Raw genomic sequence first — 17,902 nt, 5'->3', positions numbered from 1 at the left:
AAATACCGTTGAAATAATCGTATGTAAAATATTCTGTTGGTCATGTTAATTGAATTAAATTGAATATCTATCGCATTTTTACAACGACGAGTTTTTTATCAATAAATGATCGTTTCTACATTTAGCAAGTCAGATAAGAGATCAATTTCTCTGCCAAATAAGCATAATTTTGACAATTAAATTAATAAGACAACCTATGCGTGAACTATTTTTTGTTTAAGATTCACAATCGATTATTCTTCTTTCGATTAAGGAAAAAAAAGTATGATGACGAAATTTTACTGTTTCTTAGAAATTCCCCAGAATTTTTCATTTTACATTAACGGTCTTCTGCGAAGAGGGTTCTTTTAAATTTTATATTCATTCGAAATAAGCAATCAAGTTATATAATGAAGATGTTAAAATATTTATTTTTATATAAAAAATCAAGATTTTCCTTATTTCATCAGTTATTATATATATATCATTTTGAGCAAGCTTTCTCATTGATTCATAGCTTCATTTTTAGCAAAATCTATCACAACAAATCTTTTAGACATAAAAGTTTTTTCAAGTTGGATCTCAAAATCACATGAAAGAAAGTGTATGTATTTTTAAAATTATGTCAAATCAAAAGGAATGAAAAATATATTAGTAAGTTGTTCTTTAAGAATCTCTCATTTGTATTGTGCGGGCATTATCAAACGCTTTGCGTATATCTACCAAATCTTGATAGATATATCCACAACCATCCTTATAGCGATGCATTGCTTCATCTGTTTTTTTGATTAAAGGCGCCAAATCTTGATAGTCAAAATATCTAAATGGATTGGTGTAAAGTTCATTTTTAATTCTTTTAGCTTGTTCAACCCATTCAGCGTCAATTGGATTATTTAATAATGAATTTTCTATTTTTGAAGTATTATCACCCATTGAATGCCTACGTTTATCTTTGGAAGGTGAGAATGAAATGAAGTGAAAAAGGTTTAAAAGCTAATCCCAAAACTGTTGGGGCACCTCAATATTGAGTATCCCATTAGGCCTCGCCAAGAAAAATCATCATAAAAGCGGAGTCACGTTTTTTGTTCACCTAACTTTTGAGCTCAAAATTGCTTGGATTGAATCAATGGCATAATTCGAAGATATGAGTGCCATCAACAACTACATTTTTTTATCAAACAAACAGCAAAATTATGGAAAAATATTTTTTATTTAAGTCCGAGTTAAAATTAATACTAAATATTGTGTGACTTATGGATAAAAAATCCGTAAAGAATAATATTTATAAATTGATAAATGAATCATTTTCTTTGAAATCTTGTGCAAATGGATCTTCTTCAACATTTGATGTATTTATCTGAGCAAAGTTTTGGTTTGTTTCGGCCATATTATATTCAATATCATCAGCTGTCTCTTCTGCAATCGATATATTTTGTGATTTACGTACAACAATTACTATTGTAACAATAATAGCACAAATAATTAAAACAGCAACAACTGAAATAATCGAAATAGTTGTTGTGTTTAATTTATTATCATCATCTATTCCTTCATTATGTTCAAACATTGTAAAGAAATCAGAATAATAACTAAATAATGAAGAACAAACAATAACTGTGTAATGATAATATATAAATTCAGTATGAATATATGTTAATGAAGATCCAAAATTAGAAACAAATTGAGTATATGACAAATATGAATTAAAGGTTAACGATTCATAAAATGATATGGATTGAATTACAACAAAAGAATGAGAATATGTAATGTTTGAGAGAATTGGCAATTGCGTTTGCGGTAATGTTGTTATATATGATATGGAGGATGTGCAAGGATCTAATTCTGTTTCAGTATTAGGAATTTGGGATTCAGAATATGTTTTTGTTTCTGTATATGTTTCTGTTGGAGAATATGTTTTTGTTTCTGTATATGTTTCTGTTGGAGAATATGTTTGAGTTTCTGTATATGTTAATGTTGGAGAATATGTTTGTGTTTCTGTATATGTTAATGTTTTCGTTTCAGAATATAAAGTTTGTTCTTCCGTATTTGAATAAGAATCTGATATTATTGGAGGGTTTGGTCTATCTGGAATATTTATTGTTTTAATTTCTCCAATGTTTCCTGCATAGTCAACTGCTGATATATGAAAAATTGTTCCAGGTATGGCTGGAATAGATGTTGATGTCGTCGTTTCTGTTAATTCATCAATTGTAGCTTCCAAATTTGTTGAAAATGTATAAATATAATGTTTAATTCCTGTTAAAACGTTCACTTCAACTTCATTCGATGTAATGTTTTCTGAATCATTTGATCGTTGACATCCAACAACTTGGTATTTATATTTTGAACCAATGTCTCTGGACACAATATTCAGGGTTTCACTAACAACATCAAGAATGATATTATCGATAATTGGTGGTTCTTTATCTTGTGATGTATAATCTTCAACAAAATTATTATATTTCTGTTTCTTTAAATAATAAATCGTATTAGCAATAATTTGCATTTCTGAAATTGTTGCTTCTCCACTACTATGACCTGTTTGAATCATTGCTGTGTTACCATATGTTGTAAGATAAAAATTATGTTGAAGTCCAAATTTATCAATTTCTAATCCTGTGTTACCAAATGACATCCAAACATCGCCTGTTGAGGCATGATAGTTTGTGTGTGATGCAGATACATTTAATACTTCGTTAGAATTACCAATTTCATATGGATAATTAGTTAAGAGACCATTTCGCTGAATTGTCACTTGAGTAGAATCAATTCGTTTATACACAGGATTTCCTTTTATTCCATCAGGATTTGTGTATACATCATCAGCACCAGATGTTCTGATTCCAAAAAGATCTCTAATTGCAAGTAAACTTAATGGAATTAATGTAGACTTATGCCAGAAATCATAAGAAATAGAATCATGTCCAGCAATGAAGCCATATCCTCTGTTAATATATTCTCGAATATTGTTTTCCACTGTTTCAGTTTTAATACCATAGCCACAACTAGCATCCCATGACCCAAAAAAGATAATATCAAAATCATATATGAAATTAGGATTTGATTTGATATCGGATTCAAAATCATTAATTGAAATGGGAGTAACAAAAATCATTTGTTCACCTGTGTTTGGATCAACGCCGATTGCACTATAACGCTTAGTATCCTGATTATCTGTTAATGTTCCTCCTTCCATCCATACTTTTAATGACGCTGACTTTGGTAAAGTGTGAACTGAATTATCTTCTCCAAATGTAAAATCAACCAAATGCGTATTATACACATTGACATATGCAGAAGGTTGACCATTAAAACCATCTGTTTGACTTGGATAAATATTTAGAACTTTAATTGTTTCTTGGTGTTGGGTGTTAATTTGTTCCCATTCTGTCCATTCACCATTAGAATCAAGATGCTTTTGATACAATTTATAATAAACATCCATGTTTGAAATATTTGTCCATTGAATAAAAGTTCCACCACGCCCAGATGAATAAGATAAATTTACATCTGCTTGAATTTGTAATACTTCAGAACTTAAAGCGATTTTTAAAAAACATAATAGCATCATTGGGTTGAATCTCTATCTTTTTTGTGCAACCTGTGAAGGTAATGATGATTAATTGATTGAAATTTTTTGTGTTGTTTGAAATTTGAATATTTTATTTATCTGTTTGAATAACATTCGGATTGGCCACGATTTTGAAATATCACCAGAAAATTTTCAGAGGCAATGACAATTTGACATAACCAACAACGCTTTTTGAGCGTGCAGTTTTGACTAGATTTCACTATCTTTGTTAGGAAAATTTGTCGAACGGAATTGTGGCAACTTCGATCAACAAAAAACTTGCTCACATAAGTGAAAAATTTTCAAGATACACAGGAAAGATCAAAGGCTTTCTATCACGCTCTTTGAAAGTGCCAAAAGTTATTATTTTGCCAACATCAAAATATTAATTTATTGAAGTTTCTTTATCTTTAAGTGAAAACATACATCAATAAATTCACAAGAATTTGTTTTACTTGTTTATTGTGGAGGAGCTGAGCATTTTATGATATAATCATCAATCTTCTTGAAGCAATTTTCAGCCTTTTGGCAAGCATCCTTTATTATCTCGGACTTATCCATCATTGGTTTTAATTGTGTGTATTGTTGCATTATTTGTGTCTTTAACATTGTAACAGACATTATCATGTATTGATTTGGCGGCATGTTTGTTGTCATTTCAGCAGACATACACAATGAGTTTAAACCTGGAACATACATTTGTTCGGCGGTAACAACTTCAGGTGATTTTCCACCAGCTAGTTGCATGTTTAATGCATCATCAGCATCTTTCATTATTTGAACATATAATGGACGTTTCTTCAATTCGCTTATATCACCTTTGTATCTATCAACTTCATCATTAAAAGTTCTCAGCATTGCTCTAAGACCATTTTTATATGCATCGATTGAAAGATTATCATTTCTTTCAACAGCTGCTTTAATATCACCGATAGTTGATTTGATACCAATAGTTTTGCTTTCTAAAAAGCTTTCCATTTGTATAATCTTCCATTCACCTTTTGATTCTTTAACAATTTTTTCTAGTTCATTTATTAATTCATTTGCTCCATCATATTTAAGATCATTTAATTTTTGAATAAAAGTCTTTAATGATCTTCGTGTTGTTCTAAAGTTATTTTCATTTTTATATGTTCGTGCTTCTTCAAGATTTTTAATACATTTCTTTGCTTCTTTAGAAATACTTTCATAATTAGCAATTAATTTTTCATCTGCTGCAACAGCTTTAAGTTTTTCATTACGAAGTTGGATCTCTTTTGGAATATTTTCAAACCATTGTTTATTTGATTTAACTATTTCTCTATGATTTGGTGGTTGAAGATTTTCATGCATCCAAAGGAATTGATTATAATATGTCATTGCATCAACACCAAATGTTGGAAGACCTTTTTTAACGCATTCGAATGTGAAAGTAAAATTACGTTCCACAAATGGGACGAAAACATCAATTTTAGGTTTATAATATGGAACAAAATCAATAAAAAGAGGAATAGAATTATTTGTTGATTTTAATCCACATTCAATAAATTGCATTATCGTTAAGCATAGTTCCCTATAAACCATCATTATATTTGGAAATGATGCTAATGATGTTGGATTAAAAACAGATAATAAGATTTTGTTCTCTTGATTTGGTGGTAATATTTCGCGCCATTCATGTTCATTTCGAATTGCATATTGAGATGCTTTATATGGATCAGGAATTGTTAAAAGTTTATCAACGATTTGTGTGTAAACATTTTCAAATCGTTTTTCGAAATCGGGTAATAACATCGTAAGTTGTAAAAATGGATCAAATCCATCTGCTCCTGCATAACGACTCCAAAATTCATATAAACTGGAAATGAAGCTGTCGATTAAGTGACATTGCTTTATGAAAAGATAGTCATTATTATGAAACAATTTAACATCATTCTTAAAGTCTTTGTAAAAGTGATGCTCTTTTAAAAGAGGCTTATTAGCTGGAATAAGAAGAAGACTATTAACCCACTTATTCTTGCTTTGATGAGAATAAGTTAGAACAATGTCTTCCCATGTGCTAAAGAATTGTTGATCTTCATCCATGAATTTCTTAAACTCTGCATAACATGGTTGACCTGATACAATTTTTGGCCATAGAGAAAGTAAATCTCTTAAGTATTTATTGATATATCTCGTACAGATTACATGTTGAGCAATAGCTTCAAGAATTTGAGACTTTGATGATTGGGATGGATCTTTTGGAATGAAATAATCTTTTGCCATATTCTTAAGTTGCTTACCTATGTCGTTTCTATCTTTGTTTATTTTGTCTCCTAGATGTGGATATTCATTGAAGACTGGGATTGATTGCATCCTCGAAAAGGTGAAATGACAAATTTATGAGCGTTGCATAATTGAACGAAATTTACTCGACGATACACCGGCAACAACGGTAAAAGCCGTTGACGATTCTTGGCAAATGTTATTTCATTAATGTAAACTTTGTTAGCAAAGTTTGGGGTGAGTTGAAAACATGCTGTGACTCCAATTTCATTATGAAAGGAGAAATAAACAGTCGTATAAAAAAGCTCAATCCACACCATTTTTGTGTGGCGTTTTTTCAAATCACTTTTCTTCCCAAAATGTTTAGCAAAAATTATCTTTAAAAACACATTTTTTAATTGTGTATGATTATCTGGTGTATTTTTCATTTTTCCAATCAATCTCAAAACTCAAATTAGTTAATCATTAGATGAATTTGTTCAAAAATATATGAAACCTTTGTTCTATGTACTCTTTTTACAAGAATATAATCTTGACTTTAGGTCTAGCATTTTCTAATGAAAACATCTGAAATCCACAAACAATGAACTTTTTATATTGATATTTTAATTTTTTTTTTAACTAACCAAATAATCATCAGCATACCCAGGAACCAGATGCTTTTTTTAATGAAACAATTTAAAAATTGCCTGAATTTTTCTTAACTCAAAGAAACTTATAGTAATTTGTTACAATAATTTTATTTCATTTCATATTTAAGGAAAACCTAAGACATCTTTATATAAAATCTATTTTTATTAAGGTACAAAAGGCGGCTTAAATTCGTTACATATATCCCTATAATTATACCAATATTCGTTTTCTTTATCGCAGTAAAACATCATCGGCACCTTTTTCCTTTCTTCTTCTTTATCCAATTTTTGTTTTTCTATTTCCGCAAAGTTATTTTCTATTTCTTTTAACTTCCTAAAGTTCAAAACTTGTATTTCGTTTTGCATAATTGGCAACTTTAATATTATCTCATTATTCAAATCCAATTTCTGGAACATAATCCCGAAACTTTCCTTAATCTCTTGTACGCGTTTACTTTCTTGTCTCTTATAAAATGTCAATGACATTCCATCAGTCATAAATCGGCCTGTCCGACCTACTCGATGCAAAAATGTCTCATTATCATAAGGCAAATCTAATGATATAACAATATTCACATTACTTATATCAATGCCTCGTGATGTGATATCAGTAGTAACTAAACAACGTAATAACAAATCGCGAAATTCAGATATTCGATCAATTCGTTCTTTTTGTTCGAGTTGACTACTAATGTACGCACATGGAAATCCAATCTCATTAAGCGCTAGCGAGGTGGCTTCCGATAATTGATGTAAATTACAAAAAATTAGAGCTTGGTGAAACTCAACATGACGAAAAAGTGTTATTATAGTGTTGACGCGCTTGTCAAATGAGCCAGCGCGATATAAAAAGTGGTGGATTGGACGTGATTTAGAGTTCCAATCACAGCTAATGATGTTCCATTTTAATGGAATGAGTTCGACAAGACGTTTGTATGAGACTTGCGAATATGTGGCAGATGCACATATATATTGTTGGATCTCTGGTAAGGGTCTGGTGACAATTTGTTCGACGTCATGTGAAAGGCCTTTGTCAGAAAGCATTTTGTCCCATTCATCAATGACAATTGAGGTCAGACAAAAAGTGCGAATCTTTTTCTTGACTAATAGTTTGGCTATAATGCCAGGCGTGGCTATGACAATGTTGGCTTCGGCTACTTCTTCCCAATCATCTTGAAGACTGATGGAACTGATGATTGTAAAGATGGAAAGTGGAAGATGACGACTAATGGATTGCATTTCCCTGGATATTTGTTGACACAATTCGGGTGAATGTGCAAGAACTAGACCCAGAATACATCCTTTGGAAATTGAAGGAGGACGTTCCCATTGTTTTAAAAAATATTTTCTACATATAACTTCTAACATTGATACACAATAAGCACATGTTTTTCCAGTTCCAGATGGTGATTTTAAGATTAATGGAACTTTTGCATCAATCATGTGAATTGCTTGTTCTTGTATATAAGTTGCACGATAATGCTCAGAATCTTCCAATCCAAGTGCTATAGCTGGATGAATTTTTAGTCTTGTAAATGGAGAAAAGCAATCTAGCATTTGTAAAGCATATATAAAATTTTGAATGGTTTATAAAATTATCTGATGAAGAACGAAAGCAAAGAGGTTTTAGAGCTAAAGATATGCGAAGGAAAAAATCTTCTGATGATGGATGTACTAAAAGAACCAGACTCATATGTTACAGTGTTTTTAAATAAAAATAAAATAGATTCTACAAAAGTAATTCCAGAAACAAGAAACCCAAAATGGGATCAAACTTTTAAAATACAGTTAAAGAATATCAAAAAAGATGATAACTTAGAAATTATAATTTTTTCCAAAGAAAAAGAAAGAAGTAATGATTTAAAGATGATGATTCCTCTTTCTATCCCAATAAGTTCATTGAAAAGCAATGCCAATCAAGAAAAGAAAGAATATGAACTTAGCTACAAATGTGGAAATAGAAACAAATCAGCAGGAATTTTAGTAATGGAATTCACTTTCATAAAACCAAAAGGAAAATCATCAAGTAGTTATTCTTCTTCTTCAGAATCAAACACAGAATCAAAAACAGAATCAGACTCAAACTCATACTCGAGCTCTCAAAAATCAAGTTCTTCATCATCACAAAATTCGTATTCTTCATCTTCAAATAAAACAACAAGCTCACCAACAAGTAGTAAATCAGAATCAGCTTCTAATGAAAGCAAATCATCAGAAAATTCATCGCAAACCAAAAGTAGTGAATCGGATTCAACGAGCACTCAATCTAGTGGGTCATATGGAGACAAAGATTCAGAGACATCATCAGACAGAAAAACAAAACCCAAAATAACAAAGCCACGCAGGAAAACAGAGTCATCAGAAAGCACTGATTCTAATGAAATCACAAAAAATCACAAAATTACAAATACGCCACCTTCAACTAAATCACCCAACAGAAAAAATTCCCCCCACAACAGAAAAACCAGTATACAAAAAGACCCTCCTCCCTCAACAACATCAGAAACAGCAACTTTGATTCATTCAAAAAGTCAGCCGAAGCCGCGAAAAAACGTTTATACTCGGGGCACCTCGCGCCGTATCGTTGTTGTTAAACGTCTTCGTAAATCAAGTGGCATAATAAAGAAAAAGAAAAATTAAAGCGACAAAAAGTAAAAATACGACTGTAGTTTATATTATTGTCTTTCTATTTTCAAAAGTTTTTGGACGAAATTATATAAGTCCTCATAACTTGGTGGTATCTGTACTTTCCGCAAATTATCAAAGCCCATTGTTGCGACTTTCTCACGCACAGCTGGCTCTTGTAACAAACAATCATATGACGCAATTATATTCTTCGAAAGTCTCTGATTGTAATTTGATGCCATATTGCAAATTACTACATTAAGTACCTTGAGAACTGTATCAAGGCGCTCCGAACTGGAGACAACGTACAAGCGGCCTTCTTTGTCGCTGAGAATTTTCTGTACTATAAAAGCAGCAACGATTCGTGACATTTCTTGACCAAATTTAAGAATGCGCAAACATAGTGGTATAAACTCGTTTTGAAGGAGATATTGTATAATTTCATGATCTTCTGCTTTGACAAGACTCCCTATAATACCTAAAGATGTTAATTTGAAACATTCGCATTCACGACTTTGGTTTGTTGTATGAAGAAATGGAAAGAGATACATTGGTATGTTGGCTTTGATAAAGGGAATTCGTGTTTTTTCATGTCCAGCAACACATTGGAATAATGCTAAAACATTACAAACACGGGTAGCAAGACGTGAACTGAGCGATGCAGGAGCACTATTGGATGATGCTGAAACAGAAGTAAGATGCGGATAAATACTGAGAATTTCGGTGAGAAGTGCAGTTATTGTTCCTGGGCTTTCCCATAAAAGAAAGGCAAGATTAGGAATTTGCTCACGTTGAACACTAAGAGTATGAAGAGCCTCAGCGCGTTCATTAGGTCCAAGAGTTAAACGCTTTACAAGTGTATAGATTTGATCCATGTTTGGATAAATGTTTGATGAATAACCTGAAGCATTAAACATATTTATCGCGTTTTGACCTCCTTGCATCCATTGAGGTGAAGGAGCTCGAATATAACTTCCATTTTTCATGCCCAATAAACTAAACAAGTCACTTTTTTCAATAAAAAACGGTACAAGGCCGATCAAAAAAATCTCATTTTTCGCGCGTAAAATTGAGATAACACTTTTGCCACAATTTGTAACCGTTTATTACAGGTTCAATCGATACGACCAAATATTTATTCAAAAGTCATTTTAGTGAAACAAGAGACATTTTGTACATTGCACTGGAACATATTGATATAGCCTCGAACAAGGAAGAAGGGAACATGGTCCAAACACCGTGTTTTATTAAAATATTTTCTTAAAATATCTTTTTTTTTGTCAACCATACCTTTCCAAATTTTGTAGTAAGTTGCAATACTTTTTGAAAAGGATCCTTATTATTAAATCCATATATTCAAATAGTTTTTTTATGTAAAGTGTGTTTTTTTCTTCAGAATGTCAAAATTAAAAAATGTTTTTTGTTTAAAGAGGTTAATTCCACTCATTAAAATAAACATTGAATCGGAAACTCACTAACTAAAAGATTATGAGGCAGGAAATTTTTTAATGTTTTTATTCCATAAAATCTACCAATTTTATGAAATCAATGTTTTCTTTTATTTAGCCATTTTCTCCCCCAGAAAATGCCACAGTTGATAAAGCTCACAAAAAAAAATTGAATGTTCACTGAAAAAATTCAATACAAAATAGCTTTTCATGTTGGTCAATTTTTTTTTAAATTCCAGAAAAATGACTATCCCATCATGATGTTTGTGCATATGCACGATATGATATCATATCTATGAATACAATCAATAATGGTAATAATTATATCACCATTTTAATACTTATAAGTATATTTTTGAGTGAAAAAAACAATGATTTAAAGGAATCAAACTTAAATATGTATCAACAATCTATCCATAAATATGCATCAAAATTTTATATATTTCTTTATTACATAAAAATAAAACAGCAAACCATAAAGTAACCATTACAACATAACTAATTCTGTTTTTTTGGCAAATGATTTGCCACAGAAAAAAATCATGTCAAAGAACACATGATACGACATGTGATATGAAATTCCCATCAAAACATGGATAGCCAACTCTCATCAATGATCCACAGAATCCGTTCAGCCAAAACGGCTGAGGACGAAGAATCGATTATCACCACTGAGCTTGCGAGCACCAGAACGGACATTCGAGATTGTAATCCTGAATTTCTACCACGAATCATTACCAAACTCGTTTATTTAAATATGATTGGTCGCTCCACAACATTCGGCCAATTGTATTGTATAAATCTTATGTCAGACGAGCGATTTTCTTTTAAGCGAATTGGATATTTAGGTGCATCCATGTTATTTGATGAAAACACCGAGATTTCAGTTTTGTTCACGCACACTCTTGAGAAAGATCTTCAGTCGAAGAATCGTTATGTCATATCATTAGCACTTGGACTCATCGCAAATTTAGGTTCCACCGAAATATGTCGTTCATTATCAACGGAGGTCCATAAGATCCTCGAGTTCAGTGATCCTTTTCTCAAAAAACGTGCGGCCATGGCCGTTATCCGAATTATCAAAAAATTACCAGAGTCGACAGAGACATTTCAGCCACATGTCCATTTGTTACTTAACGACACATCACACAGCGTTGTCTTATCAGGAATCGGGATCGTCATCGAAATGCTCCGCGCCCAACCACACCTCAGTCAAAACTGGGCACGTTTCACAACCGCTTTTGTCAAAATTTTACGATCGCTTAACGTCTCCTCACGTTCTGCGAGTGAACCATCGGACCCTTTTCTTCAGATCAAAGTATTGGAGATACTGCAGCTCTTACGATCACCCTCTGATGAACTCGACGAAGTATTAGCGTCAATAGTTTCATCAGCAGATATGCGAAGATCTGATAGTAGAGCAGTATTGTTACAGGCAGTGCAAACAATAGTATGCGTTGGCAAGCAGCCTTCATTACGTACTTTGGCATTTAACCAAATCGGAAAATTGTTAAATTCACAAGATCCAAATATGTTATATAGCGCATTAAATGTCTTCTCCAGAGTCTTATACGCAAACAGAGACATCTTAGATAGAACAGGATCAGACGCATTAGCATTACAGCGACATAAAGGACAAATTGTCAGATGTCTTGATAATCCAGATGTATCCATCCGACGTCGTGCACTGGATGTAATATCAGCTCTTATTGACGTGAACAATGCCGAACGTCTTGTTCCGGAGATCATCAAATATTTACATTATGCGGATTCCGAATTCCGAGTTGAACTTGTCAGTCGAGTTTTCATTGCGATACAGCGCTTCTCTCCGAACGAGAAGTGGAACTTTGACATGATTTTGCAGATTCTAAAGGAGTCCGGCGGATATGTCAAATCAGATATCATATCGTCTGTGTGCAAAATCATAAGTCGCTCCAAGTCGATGCAAACATATGCAGTGTCTAAGTTATTGCCAATAATACAGGAATCGTCGACTGTGCAATCGCTTGTTCAAGTTGGCTCATGGATATTAGGCGAATATGGCGAATATAATGAAGAAGTCGAGAAGACATTTCTTCAAATATTAAAGTTACCGCAGACGTCGAAAGAAACGAAGTCGTATATACTTACGGCATTAGCGAAGTTGTCTACGAGGTCACCAAATGGAAGTAATAATAATCAACAAGTAATCGAAGCATTGAAGAAAGGCTCGAGAAATAATGACTTGGATATCCAACAAAGATCTGGCGAATACTTAAGGATCATCTCGCAAACAAATAACGCGGAGAATTTGTTGGCACCTGTTCCACCGTATGAAGAAGAACTAAATGAAGATGGGCAACCGCAGATACAACAAAATCAAACGCAACAAAATAATAATAAGTTAATTGATATCGATAATTGGATGAGTAATGATAACGTAACTAATAATTCTAATTCGCAACAAAATAATAGTAATAATTCGAACAATTTAATTGATGATTTGTTAGGTGATTTAATATCTAATAATAATAGTAATAATAGTAATAGTAATGATCTTTTGCTAATTGCTGCAAATCAACAACAAAATAATGGTAATAATGGTAATAATGCGCAAAAGCAAATGAAAATTAATGTGCCACCTGACGCACATGAAATATTTAATAAGGACTTAAGGATATTTTTGGAAGTTAAGTGGACGCCTGGTAATAATAATATGGCGGCAATCAGAATATCAATATTTAATACAAGCGAAATGACTATAACAAATATGGCAATACAATACGCTGCGACTGATGGTTGGATATCACAGAGCCAACCTCCATCTGGTAACGCTTTGCAGCCTTTGAGTCAAATGCCAATAAGTCAAATCACTTATTGGAAGAATAATGGTTCTAAGACAACTTCGGGATTACAATATAGGCCTTTAGCTATGTCTATAAGAGTATCCTACGTATACGGGGCAATGCCATGCGTGGAAACAATACAAGTTCCACAAAAAGTATTTGAGTAATAATAAATATTGAAAGATTTAAAGCATCAAACTTTTTTAAACGGAAATTTTTTTTTGATGTGAAAATGTCATTTTGTGCAATTGGCCCTTTCATATCATATTTCCTGTGTAGTAATGTTGCATTTAGATATGTTTATTTTTTAAACTATTATCTTTTTTCATTTTTATTGTAATTTTTGAGAAAAAGTGAAAATAACTTCTCCATAATTTATGCGAATGCAACTTTTTATATTAAGTGGCGCTGGTCTTTATTTATTTAATATTTAAAAATATTTGATTCTTTTTTGAAAATATTTTTTATATAAATTTTTACGAATGATCAATATAACAGTGTCGTTTTTTGAACGAACCCTTTAAAGCTTTTTAATTGAGATAATTATATCTCACAAAAAATGAGATTCCGAATTCGGAATTTATTCTTAGATGATGACTACCTTTTGTGCATTTTAGAGTTGGTTGTGGCAGAATGCCTATATTATTTAGCTAAATACTACTTCCACATCGAAGTCGGCTCCGACCCCATCTTCACTTTTTCAATGCTTTCAAAAATTGCTGTTAACAGAGACCGTTAAATTGGACTGATTATTACAGAAAATGTCGTTTTGTACCTTATGAATTTGAATAGGATCTAAAAAATTTATGGAACATCAATTAATTCTTCCTGAGCCGGATGAATTCAAGAAATTTATAAATGAATATCAATCTTTGGTTCATAGTAATAATACATTTGGAATTTTAAGGCAATATATACAAAATTCTAAAATTGAAATGAAATCTTTCGAAAAACATATCGAAAAAATACAGCCGCAAGATTATGCTGATGGAATCCCTGTTCCACTTGATTATAACCCTGGTATGAATGAGCGTGGGTTTTTCCATACATCAAATCAAAATTCAGACGAAAAAATTTTTACAACACCAACACAAATTAGTTCGCTAACACAAAGTTGGGATGGTGAAAAAATTTTGATGGGAGCATTATCAATGGCATTTTTAATGCCAACAAATAATTTTAATAACGAAGTTATTTCCCAGTTTACTAAATTAAGAATAGGAAATCAAAGTGCATACATTCGTGCAATGGCATTCCATCCATCTGATGTTCTTTGTGGAATTTCGCATTATAACACTCTTCATTTATATGATTCCGAAAAAAACTTATTTGTTTCATCACTTTCTGGTCACAAGTCAACCATAACCGGAGTTTTATTTTCATCTGATGGAAAAACATTAGTTACGTCAGGGATTGATCAAAAATTGTTAACATATGATCTCATTAAATCACAACAATATTATGAAATCAAACTTCCACATGAAGCCACTAGTCTCTCAACAAATTTAAATGAATCTATGGTTTCTCTTTCCATGTCTAATGGTCAAATCTATATATTTGATAACCGACAACAAAATGAAGCCATCAAGTTTCAAGCGCATTCCAACTACATCACATCTTCTAAGTTTTCTAAGTTCTCAGAGAACCTCATTGCCTCCGCAGGAAGCGATCGCGCTGTTAAACTTTTTGATGTCAGACAAACGGTCTCGGCGGTTTGTCAGTTCTATCGGCATTCGAGCACTCCGACGTGTGTTGAGTTTGATAATGTCGGTAACTTGTGGTGTGGGTCTAGAAATGCTGAGTTACAAGCATGGGATTTAAATACATTTAGATCTATATATAGAAATTTGGTTGTGGAAAATGGTGCTGTGCTTTCAATTATGTGTTCGGATTTGAGAAATGTATTGTTGGTTACAACATCAGCAGCTTCTTTATTAGAACTGAAATTAAAAAATAGAAATGAAGAAGAAGAAGCTGAATGAATTATCAAAAAGTGGCAATTTCTGAAGTCTGTTTGTATATTGAAAGAACGATAGAATTGATTTTAATAAATGATTTTTTAGAATTAAATGTGTATATATTATTACAATCTCATTTGGATTGTTCGAAGAACTAATACAAATGAACAAATACAAATTAGTTGTTCACAATCAAATGAAAACTTTAGTAAAGGAAAAATTCCAAAACTTCATAAGAAAAGATAAAGATTGTGGCTAAATTCTGAGTTTTTGGAATTTCTTGTTTCTTTTCTAATAATGTCGCTAAAAGAATTCACACTTACAACTTCATTTAGCTTTTTTAACAAATTTTAATGTATCCAGAAACAAACCACAATTTAAATGCTTTTTAATCGTTCGAATTTGTTCCAGAAAGTGACATCATACACAACCTCAACGAAGATTTTCCCATGAACCATAGGCGACACACATCTTCTGATATCTCAGTAGCAGGAAATCATGTCGTCTCAAAGCGTGCCTTTGTGTTTATGTGTTTATTTGATGGCTTTCGTCTTCCTTCAATACGTCGATTAACAAGAAAACCACAAACCATTTGTTTTTCACCACTAATTAATTACAACCCAGCTCTTTTTGCTCCAGAAACAATTCTTTCTATTGGCGAACATTACAAAAAGATTTTATTTTGTGATTGCATTGATAAAATTGATCCAACCACACATGAAGTTACCTCATTAATAGCCACAGCATCACAACGTGGATTAAACGAGAGGATTGTTATTCATTATTTTGGCCAAGGTAGTAAGCCACCTGTTAATGGACAATTATATTTTTTTAATTCATGCCATAATACATATAGAGGCCTCTCTCTTGACACAGTTATTGGTAAATCTCGTTCACCAGTAGCTCTTATTATCGATTCTAATAATGCAGGCTCATTAATTCCATCTCTAAATCGATTAATCAATGACATCGATATAGTTGCTTTTATGGCATGCCGTGAGGGAGAGGTTCTTCCTTCTGCACCATCACTTCCTCTTGACATTCTCAGTAGTTCAATACTATTTCCATCCGAATCAGCAATTTGGTTTCACTCCATTAAATCATTACTTCCTTCCTCCTCGCAGCGTGGGATAACCAAAAATACAGAACCTTTTGTCACCAAATTTCTAAATTCAATTATTGATTCAATTGCAATGTCATCATTTTCACCAATTATCTATGAATCTTTAATGACTGGTGACCAGACACTTCGGCATATTACTATTGGCTTTATTCTTGCCACTCGAATTCTAAACTTTTTTAATGTTCACACTTGTTCTTTTCCAGAAACCCCGAACACAGCAAATTCGGAGCTTTGGGGCTATTGGGATCTTATTCTGGACACTTTGTTTGTTCAACAAGGCGAATTTCGTATTTCAAATTTATCATCAATATTTGATCAATTACTTCATTCCATGTTAAACTTTCCAATGATACATCATTTGCCATTACTCTTCTATCTTATTACCACTACCAGTTATGTTTCATTGTCATCCAAAATAATATACATAATTGTTGAGAGAAAACTTAAACAAATCCCATCATTCATTCAAACCGAAATCGTCAACCGTCTGATTTCAATAAGAAAACCATCAAAAATCCACTTTTTGACATTAGCTAAACTTTTTCTGGACTCTACAACGGAGGTTACCGATCTCGACAAAATCATCACTGAAATTCCAAAATTAAAGACTTCTGTGTTGACGTCAGCAATGTTAACCTTATGTTGTTCAATTACTACACGTACCTTACCTAATCAAACCAGTTTATTAGGACTTTGTCAAGAATATTGTAAAAAATGTGCACCATATTCATTAATATTATTTGGGTTAATAGTTCAAAAATCGGATGCGTTTATCACAGATAAGAAGTATGCAGAGTCATTCATTCCATTATTAAATAGTAATCGAATTGACATACGAATTTCTGCAGTATTTGCATTAGGCTATACAAGAGACATAACGGCCATACCATATCTGATCAGAGAACTTAATGATAGCGTCGAAATAGTTCGATGTGAAGCATTATGCTCTTTGGCCATGGCATTAAGATTTGACATGAAACGAATTCATTTGGATCAAAATGTTATAAATGATCTAAAGAAGCAAATGAAAGTATGTGAAGATGATAAAAGTCCAAAATTCAACAAATTGTTTTCCCAATACAAACAAAGTTTCTTAAATTTCATAGCGAGAGCTGAAAACAATGAAAACGGAGTTGCCAATCAACAGCAGGTGCAACAGCAGCGATATTTGCACCCAAGTAATTTGGTTAATATGATGAGGGCATCAGTTAGAGCGAATAATATATTGGAAAGATACAGAAAAAATATTTTCGATATGTTTATTAATGATAATAAATAAATTGTTTGTTTGTTCGATACTTTTTTATGTTGCTGTTAATATTTATGTGATCGTTCAAAATGCGCTGTGTTTTGTTTTCGAGATTTTAATATCAATGAATATTATATGTAAGCAAAGTACACTGGTATTGAAATTTCAAATGAACAAATTCAAATTTTAACATTTATAACAAAATCTTTATTATTACCTTAGAATAAAACATTTAAGTATTTGTTGAT

At 32.1% G+C, this 17,902-nt stretch overlaps 7 protein-coding genes across 7 annotated transcripts; 3 read left to right on the top strand and 4 right to left on the bottom strand.

Annotated features, from left to right (window-relative positions):
- Window positions 1-1,261: 1,261 nt before the first annotated feature.
- Window positions 1,262-3,424, bottom strand: GO595_002028 (DUF5057 domain-containing protein; the record flags this gene model as incomplete). The annotated part of the gene is made up of 1 exon (XM_067914893.1): window positions 1,262-3,424. One exon carries the CDS (start codon window positions 3,422-3,424, stop codon window positions 1,262-1,264), a length of 2,163 nt encoding a protein of 720 aa, XP_067777714.1.
- Window positions 3,425-4,009: 585 nt separating this feature from the next.
- GO595_002027 (uncharacterized protein) lies at window positions 4,010-5,884 on the bottom strand (the record flags this gene model as incomplete). Its single annotated transcript, XM_067914892.1, has 1 exon — window positions 4,010-5,884. One exon carries the CDS (start codon window positions 5,882-5,884, stop codon window positions 4,010-4,012), a length of 1,875 nt encoding a protein of 624 aa, XP_067777713.1.
- A 707-nt stretch (window positions 5,885-6,591) lies between these two features.
- GO595_002026 (putative ATP-dependent RNA helicase DDX20) lies at window positions 6,592-7,869 on the bottom strand (the record flags this gene model as incomplete). The annotated part of the gene is made up of 1 exon (XM_067914890.1): window positions 6,592-7,869. The coding sequence occupies one exon, from the start codon at window positions 7,867-7,869 to the stop codon at window positions 6,592-6,594; it is 1,278 nt and encodes a 425-aa protein (XP_067777712.1).
- Window positions 7,870-9,101: 1,232 nt separating this feature from the next.
- Window positions 9,102-10,037, bottom strand: GO595_002025 (uncharacterized protein; the record flags this gene model as incomplete). The annotated part of the gene is made up of 1 exon (XM_067914889.1): window positions 9,102-10,037. One exon carries the CDS (start codon window positions 10,035-10,037, stop codon window positions 9,102-9,104), a length of 936 nt encoding a protein of 311 aa, XP_067777711.1.
- Window positions 10,038-11,112: 1,075 nt separating this feature from the next.
- GO595_002024 (Adaptin N terminal region family protein) lies at window positions 11,113-13,491 on the top strand (the record flags this gene model as incomplete). Its single annotated transcript, XM_067914888.1, has 1 exon — window positions 11,113-13,491. One exon carries the CDS (start codon window positions 11,113-11,115, stop codon window positions 13,489-13,491), a length of 2,379 nt encoding a protein of 792 aa, XP_067777710.1.
- A 768-nt stretch (window positions 13,492-14,259) lies between these two features.
- Window positions 14,260-15,306, top strand: GO595_002023 (TIR domain-containing protein; the record flags this gene model as incomplete). Its single annotated transcript, XM_067914887.1, has 1 exon — window positions 14,260-15,306. The coding sequence occupies one exon, from the start codon at window positions 14,260-14,262 to the stop codon at window positions 15,304-15,306; it is 1,047 nt and encodes a 348-aa protein (XP_067777709.1).
- Window positions 15,307-15,809: 503 nt separating this feature from the next.
- On the top strand, window positions 15,810-17,684 carry GO595_002022 (WD repeat containing protein mip1; the record flags this gene model as incomplete). The annotated part of the gene is made up of 1 exon (XM_067914886.1): window positions 15,810-17,684. The coding sequence occupies one exon, from the start codon at window positions 15,810-15,812 to the stop codon at window positions 17,682-17,684; it is 1,875 nt and encodes a 624-aa protein (XP_067777708.1).
- Between the last annotated feature and the right edge of the window lie 218 nt (window positions 17,685-17,902).

The sequence above is a fragment of the Histomonas meleagridis genome (assembly GCF_020186115.1).
Source record: "Histomonas meleagridis strain 2922-C6/04-10x chromosome Unknown contig_16, whole genome shotgun sequence".
In the NCBI taxonomy this organism is placed as follows: Eukaryota; Parabasalia; order Tritrichomonadida; family Dientamoebidae; genus Histomonas; species Histomonas meleagridis.
Note: the sequence above shows the minus strand (reverse complement) of the source record. Positions and strands in the feature narration are given on the sequence as shown.